The 14804-nt window shown below is 30.7% G+C and overlaps 1 protein-coding gene across 1 annotated transcript; it reads left to right on the forward strand.

Moving 5' to 3' along the window:
- The first annotated feature begins 332 nt into the window (after positions 1 to 332).
- On the forward strand, positions 333 to 2294 carry LOC132742645 (uncharacterized). Its single transcript, XM_060731114.1, has one exon. It carries the CDS (start codon positions 430 to 432, stop codon positions 1543 to 1545), a length of 1116 nt encoding a protein of 371 aa, XP_060587097.1. The 5' UTR covers positions 333 to 429; the 3' UTR covers positions 1546 to 2294.
- The last annotated feature ends 12510 nt before the right edge of the window (positions 2295 to 14804 follow it).

A 14804-nucleotide genomic window follows, 5' to 3' on the forward strand; every position in this document is an offset into this window, starting at 1 on the left:
GCATTGATTGAAGTAGGTCAACTGAGGGTAACTATCCATTATGTCTATGACCGATCAATAAATAGAAAAATTATTTCATTATACCAGTTTAATATTAATTTTTACCAGTTTTCAACATTTCCGTGGATAGCCTTATAGCTCTGTATTTCTCTGCATTGCTGCCATTTAATTTTCAATATGGCGCCTGTCCTGAATTATTCGATGGTCTCCGTGAGGAAAATCCGTCACGCATGCGCACTTGAAATTTATATACCAAAAAAGGTTTGCCGGCTACAGACCATCGTCCAAGTGAAAACATTGTCGTCACCGTAACTGATTTTCAAAGGTCCGGGTTTTCTCCCTTTGATTTGTAACCGCCACTGTAGCTGATAGAAGTTCACTGTAGTCTAGCGGATAGATTTTATTATCTTTAACTAAACTTCACCTAGCATGGAGGCAGTTGAAAACGTCAGAATTGCAGACGAAGCTGAAAATATTGTTACCGATGAAGAAAGTAAGATCATAGCTTTAGCCGAGGTTAAATCGCCTACTTTCGGTTTCACTGAAAAAACTTGGAGAACTGACCTGTGTCTTGTTGTGGAAGGAACAAAGCTGTACGTCGCAAAGGTGATTCTTTCACTTGCTTCGCCAGTATTTGATGCAATGTTTCAATCTGACTTCAAGGAAAAGTCTAGTGACAAGCTTGAATTGCCTGGGAAGAAACTAACGGACGTTTTGGAATTCCTTCGATGTATTTACCCGAACACATGCGCCCAAATCAATCGCGACAACGCTAGGAAAATTCTTCCCCTTTTAGAAGAGTACCAGGTCTTTCAACATAAGTCTAGATGTGAACTGGTTCTGTTAGAAACTGTCACTGAAGAAACGACGACGGATGAATTGTTACAGTTGTTGAAGGAAGCATGTTTGTATGATCTTAAAGCTCTGCGTGCTAGATGTATATTTCTAATATCATCTAGACCATGTGATGCATTGGACGAAAGCTATTGTGAGTCGTTTCCATCGGCAAGTGCATTAAATGAGATATTTGTTAATGTTAATACAACAATGAAGAAAAAGATAGAAGAGTTTGAACAAGTTGCTGAAGAACATCTATTGTTTAAGCAGTACATGTCATCAGAAATACGTAAAAGAAAGAAGGATTTGAATTTAGATCCTGAAAAGAAATGGGATGACAAGACCATAGTTTTAATTGATGCTATTCCAAAGAACAGGGAAGAAAGTAAGGGAGTCGATATTTCTATTTGGGAGGTTCCACTGAAGATAAGCATAGTGAGAGAGAATAGTAAGCTTTACTTAAAAGTCGAAAAAATTTGTAAAAATACAACCGACTTTGATATCAATGTGATCTGCATACTAGTTAATAGACAACCAAGTGGACAAAATCATGTGAGTGTGGACAGCGGAAGTTTTGGCTCAAGTGTACAATATCGATCATTTTCAATTATAGAAATCTATGGTATTGAACAAGTTAGGAGGGGTTACGTTCTCGACAGAAAGATTGGTATTATTGCACAGGTGTTAATGTCAGAGCCTCACAAATAGTAGAGGTAACCATTGAAAATTGCTCTGATTTATGTATGTCATGACTATAAAGAAAGGTATCTTTAATTATTGTAAGAAATATAAATAGTGTTTACAAATGATTGTGATATCTTGACCATGAATCAAGTGTTGTGTACTGTAAAACACTGAATTTAGATTGTATTTATCATTTACAATTACATAGAAACTGTTATCTTATTTACATATGATATCATTATAATTTTGTTTGTTTTGTGTATTGTTTACAAAGAAAATCGGGACTATCAATTTGTGTGCAACTTTCTGATTTTTCTTAATTGACAAGTTTGTCATGCAAAGATGATGGAAATATTGAAGGTGTTTGCTGCATTACAATATGTATGAAATAAAATACTTGTCAAATTAAGCAAAATTGTATCTGAAAATTATAAATGTCAAATATACGTGTGTACATGTGAGTGTTTTTGCATTCCCCCCTTTTTTCTATGTACGTGTCCTTCATTTTTGGTATAAATAATTAAATATCGTCGAACGAACTATCAGTAAACCCACTGTGTGTTGTGCTTTGACGTGGTAATGTGACGGAGCAAATAAATAAGGTAACCCAGTGTGGGACCTAAAGAAAGGTACATGAAGGTTCTTTTAATGAAAAGTAGTCCTCGGTTGTTTAAACCAAAATATCTTTCAAAAATGAAGGGATATACAATGTACATGTAAAAAAGATCACTTCCATTATCATTGACATTGTTATTGCTTTATTGCACGAAGTCCTATATTGGTCATATTGTTGTGGTTTTGTTTGATTTTTAGTAAGACATATATCTAAATTAATAATTTTTTCAGTTTTAACATCGAAAAATATCATATTAAAATGATTAACTTGACTTGCTCAAATGAAACTCCTTTATTGTAACTAAGGGATTTTCAATATTTCCAATTAATTTTGGTAATGATAAAATGTTGTTGTTGATGATGATGATTTAATGATGATTACAACAATGATGGTACCAATGATAATGATAAGTGCGATGATTGTCTGATGATGATGATGCGGATGATATACTGTTGATGATGATGTGCTTGTGATAATAATGATGATGATAATGTATTGTCAGTATTGATGAATATATTGACGATGATAATGATGATGATGATGATGTAGATGCATTGATGTTGAACACAACGATGTAATGATAATGATGATTATGATGATGTGTACTGCTTATGATGATGATTTTGATGATGACGATGTAGTTATTAGAAATCTATCCAGCTAGCTTACGGAACGTCGGTGGTTCTACTCGGGTGCCCTTCAGCACGAACGGGCACCTGAGGTCTTCCTCCATCAGTAAAGCTGGAAAGTCGTCATATGACCTATACTGTGTTGGTGCGACGTAGAACCCATTCACAAAAAAGTGTAATTATGGTTATGATATTGTTGTTGATGATGACTGATATGATGATAACGCAATCGCAATTTTTCGGCCCTTTCCGTCAGTCTTCGGATAAGGACATGGAACACAATAGTAAGAATATACAGAACGGATACGGTATTTCAGTCTAACCTACGCTAATTAAGAAACTAAACATGTAAACAAATAGGCATTTAATGTTTGGAGTTGTTAGTTTAAACAATATTTTATTCACAAAATAATACATGCTAGTACATTACATATAGTATTGAGTTTGTTATACATATAGTAACATATTATGAAAATAATATTATTTTCAAGAACGAAAACAATATATTCCTTATACATTTTGGAATTGGATATGAAAACAAGTATCAAATACTTATGTTGATTCATCTTCTAAGGTGTTGAAGGAAGAATGGCTTAGATTCGTTAAGTAATGTAATGTGTAAGGATATATAGATGTAATAATAATTATTATTATGTTTTGCTGCTTCAGTGCTTGGAGATTTTTGTCTTTGATAGCGTGAAGTAAATTTGTAGAGTAAACGGTAATATATCAGACCGCTGCGACGTAAAGCGACGCGATGCGACAATTTAAACCACTTCAAACCACTTGGCCCTAACCGCTGTTGGTTCGGATCCCGATAGTGGCTTTGGATTCTTTCATGTGTGGAAGCTACCATCTGTAGCTAACAGAACGTTGGTAGTTCTACACACGAAGGCGCCGGTTCGTGTCTGAAACTATCAACATCAATGCACAGTTCAAGGGCACCTGAATCATTCCTCCACCATTTAAGCTTGAAAGTCGCCATTTAACTGATACGTACTGTATTGATGCCACGTTTGCCACGTTATAAATCCAGCAACCACAAAGAAAATCTCACTGGTTGGCAAAAACAGAAAATATGAAACGTAAACACGCGCTAATATTACTTATAATAGGCGCGTTAAAAAACTCCCAGAACTCGTATTATGCAATTTCATTCAACTAATTAAAAAAAAAGTTTGTAATAAACATTCACGTATTCAATATCCTAGTAATGTACTATATATATAGTAGCTAGTCCAGCAAATTAATTGCAGTCAAAACAATCTATAGTCTATAGTGGGTATAGATGGATACCGAAAATAAGCTATTTTCGCGAAAATAAGATCGCGGCTACGAAAATAAGATTCATTTTTTAAATAGTGCATTTATCTGTTGAAATAATTATGTAAAATATATATTTATGCATTCATTGAATGATTTTACAGCAAATTAAAATTTCAAAATTTTTTTTTAAAAAAAAGTTAAGTTTGAGCCTAAAATACTATCGTACGAAAATAGCTCAAAATTGCCGTTAAAGCAAAAATAAGATCGGGTCTACGAAAATAAGATTTATTTTTTGATATACTGTATTAAAAACGTATTTTTTGTTTCTTAATAATTGATTTGTATGAATGAAATAATAAATTTCAGATCTAAAAATATATTTTAATGTTTTAAAACGGGAAGTTTGAGCCGAAAATGCTATCGTATGAAAATAGCTTGAATTGCCGTGTAAATCGAAAATACGATCGGGTCTGCGAAAATAAGATTTTTTTTTATATAATGTATCAAAAACTATTTTTGCTGTTATTAAATGATTTGTTTGAATGAAATAATGAAGAATAATTTTTTTGTAATGAAATATTTGACGTTTGTGCGGCAAATATGGTAAATATTCCAAATTTAGTGTAGTAAGAACGCATGAACATATAACCAAGATGACATCTACGATAATATGTATAAGATTTACATGGTTCATAACTTATATTAAAATAGTATTAACTTTACTTTTTAATAATTTTGCAAACAAGTATTAAGAATGAAATGTTCTCTTATAAGACAAGAAATGTTTGTGGTGAAAAAGTATCAAAATAAAAAAAAAGAACTAAATTGCAAAAACAACCTGAAACAACGACTACAAAAATAAGTTCTAGATCTATATAAGAATATGTACCGTAAGAAAATAAAATCATAACAGTATTCTACGAAAATAAAATCTGTAAGGAACTAAACGCTGTATGAAAATAATGTTCATACTAAAAAAGGTATCTTTAAATAATGTCTACCAAAATAAGATCTTGCTGTAAATAGTGAATACCTGTATGAAAATATTAATTATTTATGAAAGTACTAAATGTACGAAAATAAGATCTGTAAACAATTCAAAGTCAAAACCTGTATGAATTGATATTCGGACAAAAATAATTGAGAATATGATCTGTATGGAAATACTATATGTACGAAAATAAGATCCTATTGAAAATAAAACTATACGAAAATAAGATCTGTATGAAAATATTGTCTGTATTCGACTAAGATTTTTACAAATGTAAGATATCTGAAATGAAAGTTGCATGAAAATAATATCCTTACGAGAATAAGATACATATGGAAATAATATATGTAAAAAATAATACCGGTATGAAAATACTATATATACGAAAATAATTAAGATCCTATAGAAAATGTGATCTATACGAAAAAAAATAAGATCTGTAAGAAAATAATACGCACTAATATATTATCTATATGAAAATAAGATCTGTATGAAATAATGTCTGTTTTTACTAAGTTTTCGAAAATAAGATCTGTGAAAATAAAAACTGTATGAAAATAATATCCTTGGGAAAATAAGATATATACGAAAATAATTAAGATCTGTACGAAAATAATGTCTGTATAGGAATAAGACTTATACGAAAATGATATTTGTATGATAATAATATCTTTATCAGAATGATATGAAAAACGACTCTATATGCTAATAATGTCTTTATAAAATAAGATCTTTAACGAAAATAAGATCTGTGTAAAAATATATCTTTTTGATAACAAAATCTGTAAAAAATAAGATATCTATATGAAAATTTGATTGGTGACTATGATAAATCGCCAATAAACACCTTTAATGATGGGCTTTAATAAGTGTGTGTCAATTACGGTAAGTGCGAAAATCCAATAATCCAATCATCGTATTAGCGCATTGATTGCTGCCGACAGTCATGTGCACGTGTCATACGTTTTATTAGTTTTTTCCTTCTCTCAAATATTTCAATTCAATTCATTTTCAATTCATTATATTCCAATAGAAATATCTTGTTTATGCATTATCTAATTAAAGCACTTAAAGCAATAAAGTTATATATTTTTCTTTTACTTAATATAGATATTATTTTCATATTAGAATCTACAATTATTTTCAATTATCTTTTGAGTGAGCACCAAAAGGAATTATATTGGTAAAAATCAGTTCCATATTGATATCTTATTTTCATATAGATATCCTATTGCTTACAGATTTTGATCTCTTTTTCGTATCATTTTTGAAACAGATATTATGTTCATACTAATACATTTGTATTATTTTCGTATAGATCTTATTTTCGTAAGGAAATCATTTTCATGCAAATTTCATATTCACAGATCTTATAAAAATATTTGTAAAAATCTTAGTCAAAAACATATTTTTCATATAGATTTTATTTTTGCAGAGATCTTATTTTCGTTTACGAGTAGATCTTATTTTCGTGCAGATATATCAATCCATGCAGTAATTGTTTTTACAGATCTTATTTTCGTACATATACAGTATAGTATTTTCATACAGGTATTTTTTTTAACAAAGCTCATGTTCGTATATATATCTTATTTTGCCATAGATCATATTTTCAATTAGATCTTATTTTCGTACAAATATCAATTGATATATACGGATTTTAATTGTTTACAGATCTTATTTCCGTATAGATCATCAATTGGATCTTATTTTCGTACATGTAGTATTTTTCATACATAATTTTACATAATTTTCAAACTTACGATTCTTTTATTACATGCTTTTCGGTGGTTTATAGAAATATATCAGTGATATAAAACTGGTAATTTCACTGTTTGAAACAGTGAAATTACCACTTTGATAATTTCACTGTTTTGAATTTAAGCCCCTTACGTTGTTTCAGTGAAATACCAGCGTGCACAGTACTGGGTACCAGCTTAATGACGTGACGTCGTAAATGACGTCACGTTGTATTATTATTTGGCGCTTTTTCATTCCGTATTAGGTTAAATGTCTTTTTAAAACATTTCTTTGCATGTAATAAAAAGAAAATTTGTTTAGTTTAGTGTAAGATTGAAATATATTTCACCTGGTGAACACCAAAAGTTCATATTTCACTCGTGGCTGCGCCACTCGTGAAATATTCCTTTTGGTGCTCACTCGGTGAAATATATTCCGATCTTACACTGAACTAAACAAATATCCTCTATATAATTATATTTTCGTAGAGTACTGTACTGTACTGTACTGTACGGTATAGATTTTATTTTCGTACATATTCTTGTTTTAGATCTTATTCTTGTAGTTGTTGATTCTGGTTATTTTCGCACTAGCTAATTCTTGCTTTTATTTTGATACTTTTTCACTACTACCTTTTCTTGTCTTATAAGAGAAGATTTAATTCAATTCTTACAATCTTATTTGCAAGTAATACAATTTTATAAGTTATGATCTTATTTTCGTAATCGCCATCTTCGGTTATTTTCACATGCCTTCTTTCTATACAATTTGGGAAATTACCATGTATGCCGCACAAACGTCTAATATTACATTACAAAATACTTCATTCTTTATTATTTCATTCATACAAATCACTATATAACAAACAAAAAAACGTTTTCAATACATTTTTATAAAAAATAAATCTTATTTTCGTAGACCCTATCTTATTTTCGCTTTAAGCTATTTTCGTACGATCGTATTTTCGGCTCAAACTTCACTTTTTAAAATATTTTTTTAGTTCCGAAATTTTAATCTGCTGTTAATTCATTCAACGAATGTATAAATATATTACTTACATAATTATTTCAACAGATATATGCACTATTTAAAAAATAAATCTTATTTTCGTAGACCCGATCTTATTTTCGCGAAAATAGCTTATTTTCGGTATCCATCTATACCGGTCTATAGTTATTGTACACGATTCAATTCAATTATATTCAATTCTATTCTATTTTTGCACGCGATATTGATAAGCGATATCATATGACAATTATTTTATATTTTGTTGCATCGTTAATCTTTGGTGTTTAAGAGGATTTGCGACAAAAAATCAATACAATAGTCTTTACTTCGCGTCCCGGATACCGGGATTTTTTCCCCAGTTTTCTCCCTTTGATTTGTTACCGCCACTGTGACAAAATACAAATCGCGGATCGTTTAACTGTAAAAAAAAGTATTACACTAAATATGGAGGCAGGTGAAAACGTTCAAATTGCTGTTGAAGATACAGTGATATAAATTACCGTTACCGATGAAGATAGTGAATCAGTGGCACTATCGGAATTTAAGCCCACTACATACGGATTCACTGAACAATCTTGGAAAACTGATCTTTGTCTTGTTGTTGAAGGAACAAAGCTTTACGTCGCTAAAAATATTCTTTCACTTGCATCACCAGTTTTTGATGCAATGTTCCAATCTGACTTCAAAGAAAAGTCAAGTGACGAGCTAGAATTGCCTGGGAAGAAACTAAGGGACGTCTTAGAATTCCTTCGATGTATTTACCCGAACACATACACCCAAATTGATCGCGACAACGCAATCCGGTCAACTCGTCCCCTGGTCAACTCGTCCTCTGGTCAACTCGACACCTTTTTGGTCAACTCGTCCCCTACTTTTGGTCAACTCGTCCCTAATATGGTCAACTCGTCCCCTACTTTCGATCTCTGTCTTTAAAATGTCTTTAAATAATTCTTTTATGTAAAATATGTAAAATTAATACTGAATTTGATTGATATAGAAATATTAATAAAATAATTACGTCTTTTTACGTTAAATTTTAATGATCTTTATCTAAGCGCACGTGCATAGCGGATGATTTGTTACAGTTGTTGAAGGAAGCATGTTTGTATGATCTTAAAGCTCTGCGTGCTAGATGCATATTTCTAATATCATCTAGACCATGTGATGCATTGGACGAAAACTACTGTAAGTCGTTCCCTTCGGCAAGTGCATTAAATGAGATTTTTATACATGTTAATACATCAATGAAGAGAAAGTTAGCAGAGCTAGAAGAAGACACCAAGGAAAATGAACTCTTAAAGCAGTACATATCTTCAGAAATAAGGACTAACAAAAATTTCAGATGTGATCCTAAAAAACATTGGGAACAGAAGACTGTAGTTTTGACAGATCAAGGTCTTGGTGATAACTGTGAAAATGAAGGAATTGAACTGAATATGTGGGGTGTGCCCCTTAAGGTTTTAAAACAAGTGAATCCTTTGGTGCTCAAGTTCATGGCATGGCTCTTTTTGTTGATGTAAAGAATGTTGGTCCAAATAAGATCACCTGTGATGTAAATCTGCACAGTATACTAGTAAACAGACAACCAAATGGAAACAATCTTGTAAAATTTAAAGAAGGACTTATAACAGGGGATAGGCAAACTGTATCATTTGAAATTGCAAGCATGGTTAGAATGAATGAAGTTGAGAATGGTTTCCTAGTAAACAAAAAGTTTGGCATTATTGCACAGCTGTTTATGTCAAAACCAAACTTAGAGAGTAAACAGTAACTATACTTTATGTTGTGTATGTTTCTTTTATAAGTACAGTCAGGATTGACACGTGAAAAAAAGAGCAAGACAGCTTTTTTATATTCATAAAATCTGTAGACAGACTGTATATTTTTATTTTTTATCTTGTGTTATTGTTAAGATTTAGAAAACCCTGTCAGTTATGCAAGAATATAAATATTTTGTTTACAGCTACGAGCACAGAACAGAATATCTAGCCTGAGGGTTATCACAGTTAAACAAGGCTTTGCCGAGTTTCTTTTAAACAGTTAGTTACCTGAGAGGAATTAAGAGTGATTTTGGTGAACCTAATTTATGAAGTAACCAGTGCAAGTGATTTTTAGTCAACCTTATATTAAATGATATGATTAAATGGGTATAAAGGACTCTTACCTGCAATATTTTGTTGATGCAAATGTCAAAAATGAATATGAAATGTACTAGTATTAAGATGAATTGCTAACTGTTTGATAAATTAAATTAGAAAAAATACAAGCCTTAATAAAAGATATTGCATCATTTTTATTGTAAATTCAGTAACAACTTAATTGTATGACTTCAGAAACAAATCATTCTTTTATAACTGACTACAATACATGTACATAAAAAAGTTTTCGTTTTCAATTCAGCTGATTTTAAGTTAATACTTGTAAATATATCAATAAAGTAGAAAATTGTTTTTATTTACTATTCTGCAAATCATGATGTATTCTTTTTTGTGTTCTCTTATTTTCATAAACAATGTAAAATAATGTTATTTTGTTTATTAAATATGTTTTATAATTATACATGTGATTATAGATTATGATCTTTTACAGGTTTTATTCTGTGAATGTCAAAATGGTTTCCAACCAATTACTCTACAACCCATAGGCCCTCTGCCCACAAACGTCACAGGTTAATTGGTATTGGCCAGTAGATGACACCTTTTGATTTTGAATCAAAGGGTTAAGGTCCCAATGACCTTGTATGTCAAAACAGTTTTCGACGAATAACTCAAATTCATGGGCCTTTTGCCCTCAATCTTTACAAGTTGTATGGTCAAAAGTCATGGTGACAATCTTCACAGGTGCATTGGTCTTGGGCAGCAGATGACCCCTTTTGAATTTTGGGTCTAGGGCTGAAAGGTCAAGATCACTAATCTTGTACGCCAAAACAGTTTTCAAGCAACATTGGGTGCATTTTCAGACATGCCTGCAAGGGGTGGGGTACAGGGCACGCATGTAATTGTTTAACGAGCATCTGTCATTTACATTGATTTTAAGTGCATTTTGCAATGTGTAAATTTATCTAGATTTACATATATTATGTATTATCAATTATTTGTATACACAAGGAGTGTCAATAAGAATTCTTTTAATACATTAGCTCATGGCTTGTTCACATCTAAATTACAAGCCAAATATAGGTATTATAATTAGTATCTTGATTTTAATACATCAACAATAAGAGAAATTAAAAAGTCAAGATAAGGGAGTATTATGATCCTATTTCATGACCTTTGGCCCTTTAGCTTATTACATTATTTTATGTAGATGCTAGGTGTATTATTTAATAATCTGGGGCGGCAGTGGTCAAGTGGTTTTCTCATCACTGCTGTGGGTTGGTATCCCTGTCAAGGACTTTGGAATCTTCCATGAGAAAAAACTAACCAGAAATGTTCAAACTCCGGGTTTGCCCTTTCCCAATACCTGAATAAATTCAGGGAAAGGGGGCCCCGAGGTCTTTTCGTCACCAAGAAAAGGGCGGGAAAAGTCAGCAAATGAAAAAATACTGTGTTTTGTTTTTAAAGCCCAAACAAAAAATAAATAAAATAAAAAAAAACCACTTAAAATTTGCCAAACCGGGGATGGGCCCCAGGGTACTTTCCAAAAATTTAAACAAGGGCCTTTTTTACATGAAAGAAAATTTTTAAGTAAATCTGTTTGAAGGGGGGATTTAACTCTAAAAACGTAGAAAGGGGCCCATTTTAAAAATACTTACACCCCTTTTTATTTTCTCCCCCAATTTTGTTTCTGTCAGGGGGAATAAAGGTTTTTAAAAGGAAATTTAGTAAAATTGGGACAGACCCACAGACTGTGACCATTTCTGATGTATCACTTTTTCCTTTAGCGAGGGGATATATGAATTAGAGTTAAAAAAGGAAGCTGGACAATTCTAAGAAATTTTGAAGGTTAAGGGGTAATAATTATCAATATGTTGGTTCACTGTATGATTTTCAGGGAAATATTACAAACTGTGGTGAATAAAAATAAATAATACAGAGAGATTAAATCTTCGTTTTATTTGATCATTAACAATCAATTTAAAATTAAAATTTGAAAATACATATCAATATTATACTATTTCAAATTTGCATAATGACTAATTAACATCATGTTTAGTTTAAATCTGTGGTACAACATTCTCATGATTCTGACCTCTACCTTAGTGCTAGTACTTAACATGTAATGAATATATAAACATCATCCAATCTAATATTTCTATACTGGACCAATATAATTATCAGGACAGTATCAAATTGATTCTTCTTGACAAATACATTGTTCATGAGCTTTGAAATTCATAATCATAAACTTTGAAATTTATAACCATGAACTTACAAAATTTAATTAATAATCATGAACTTTTGAAATTTATAAGGATTTCCATAAAACTAAAATTACTAAAAATTATAGTGGTTGTTTCTGAAGAAGGAAAAAACAACAGAACAATGTGATGTATTATAATGTTGAACATATAGTACAGAAAAAATTAGGTTAGATTATGTTGAATCATTACTTAAAGATATACTTTGCTCATCTTTGGGTAAAATACTTTTAAATATTGCAGAAATTTATTGAAATCTTGATTGAAAACTAGTAAATTCTTCCTGAATATGTCTAATTTGGGTTAGTGAATGTATAAGCAATGTCTTGGAAGCTGCATGTAATCATACTATGATTACACGTAATGCATAGAGTTTAAAACGTAACATATTTTCTCTGTGCGTATTCAAAAGATGTTTATGTTAATTTTCAAAAGAGACTGTATAGTAATTATCAGTTTCTTCAAATATCAAATTTGAGCATAATATATCTTTAATTGTAAATATTCACAATTGAAACATGATATCAAATTTATGAGAACTACATTTCACAGAAGTGAAAGTATCTCAGCTACCACAGAATATATAAGTAAATAATTCATTTGATACTAGTGTTTTAATTTTGGACAATGATTCAAAATAATCTATACTGTACTAGCTGGGGCACCTCCACTTTTGTGAGACATAGTCCTGATTCAATTTGACATATATTTCAATTTAACCCTTAATCTGCTAAATTTCTTTAATGGTCTTTTCCAATTTCTATTTTGGAACAGTCCATTATCAATTTTAGGTATATCATGGTGAGAATTTGAAGTTGGCCAGCCAACAGTATAGAGCCTGGTCAGACTGCATGGATGTGCAGGCTGGCCTGGCTCTATACTGGTGGCAAAGACTAATCACTTTTGCCTTCAGCAGGGTAAAGGTTGAAGTAAAATTTAATTTGAAATTATAAAAAAAGCAAAATGGATTTTTAGCAAAGTAGCCTTTGTTGAAAATCTTTTATGAACTATAAATGTTTCTCTGACAGAAGAAAAATAAAAATAATTAATTAATGCCATAAATGATGCTCACTTCATGGACATTTTTTTTAGATTTTACAGACTTCATAAAAAACATACATGACATTCATGTATTATGCAACACAATGATAGCATAATTTTGTATATCACACACATCAAATATGGCAAGAGCTGTTGGTAGGACAGCATGCTTGATTATTCTCAGTTCTTGAAAGTTAAACAAGATGTAAAATTTTCTAAGTTCAAAAAGAGCCATAATTCTGTCAAAATCCATGGTAGAGTTATGAACCTTAGACAGTGCTCTTATGCTCTTGAAATGTGTGAAGTTTCAACCAATTACCTACAGTGGTTATTTGAGATAACTTGCACACAAAAAAATTGCTCAAGGATGATGCTGTACGCAACCTCTCTCTTTGTTAGGTTGACACATTAATGAAGTACATGTGTACATTCAAAAGTTCAAATAATGCCCAAAGTCTGCCAACCATATCCACTGGTAGACATCCATGGAAGGTAGTAACACACTCATATACAAGATTATTATCAATGTAAATATGCTATACTGCTATAAGAAATGATGTAGTGAGATGTGAAGCATGAAGAATTACAAATTAGTATACAAATGCAACATTGATAACTTTCTCTGTAGTTACAACTTTGTGTGTTCTAAGACAACAGAAAATTAAAACAAAAAACACTTAATTTGAGGTAAGTTTATCACTCCTGAACAAAAATCTGGATATCTTTAAATGACCGTAGTGTTGTTTTCATCTTGAAATAATTAAAATAATTAATTTACACTGATTAAATAGAGAAAATTTCATGTTAAACGATAGCTTTGAATTAAAATTTAGTAACAACAATATAACTTGCTATTAATAGCTAGATAAAAAAAATAAAATAAAACTAGGATATATATATAATTCAAAAGAATATTTATTAGATATACTATGCTCATCTTTGAGTAAAATATTTTTATTGCACAAATTTATTGAAATCTGTACAATTCTTTCTGAATATGTCGAATATTTAAATAAAAAGCGTACAAACTAAGTATTGGAATCTGTGTTCCTTATTACGGGTCAAGTAAAGTTGGTCATTTCTTAAACAAAAAAATGCCAGTTTTTTTTTTAATGACACTATATATTTATACTGTACCCACTTATTATGTGTAGGATTTAAAGCATAACATATCTACATCATGTGATGTCAAAACATGCTTATTTTAAATTTACAAAGAGACCATGTAGCAATTATCAAATTTTCTACATAGTATATCTTTAAACCTATCTAAATTTTTGCAACTCATCATGTAAGATTTGAAGTATCAAATTTGATCCTGATCCTATTTTGTTTCAACTTTTGAAACAAAAAGTTTTGATGTTAAGGAGGTACATGTATAATAATACTGTCAAATAATATTTGCAGGTGATTAAATCTCTCATATACATGTATGTAGGCAATAAATGACTAAAATCTGGATTTCGAAACAGGAGTTCATTAGAAATTGTGAGAAATTATGCCTTAAAAATATCAAAAAGCCTATGACAATAAAATGCAATAAGACAAGGCTTTAGGACTTAAAGCAAGCTAACATTTAGTTATGTATTACAAAATAAACATTTATTTAAATCTTGACAATTTGCTCTTTAT

This window comes from Ruditapes philippinarum, unplaced genomic scaffold (genome assembly GCF_026571515.1).
Source record: "Ruditapes philippinarum isolate M1 unplaced genomic scaffold, ASM2657151v2 ctg7259_1_1_1_1, whole genome shotgun sequence".
NCBI lineage: Eukaryota > Metazoa > Mollusca > Bivalvia > Venerida > Veneridae > Ruditapes > Ruditapes philippinarum.

Coding starts and splice junctions, on each gene's coding strand:
- LOC132742645 (XM_060731114.1), top strand. CDS start 430: ATGGAGGCAGTTGAAAACGTCAGAATTGCAGACGAAGCTGAAAATATT.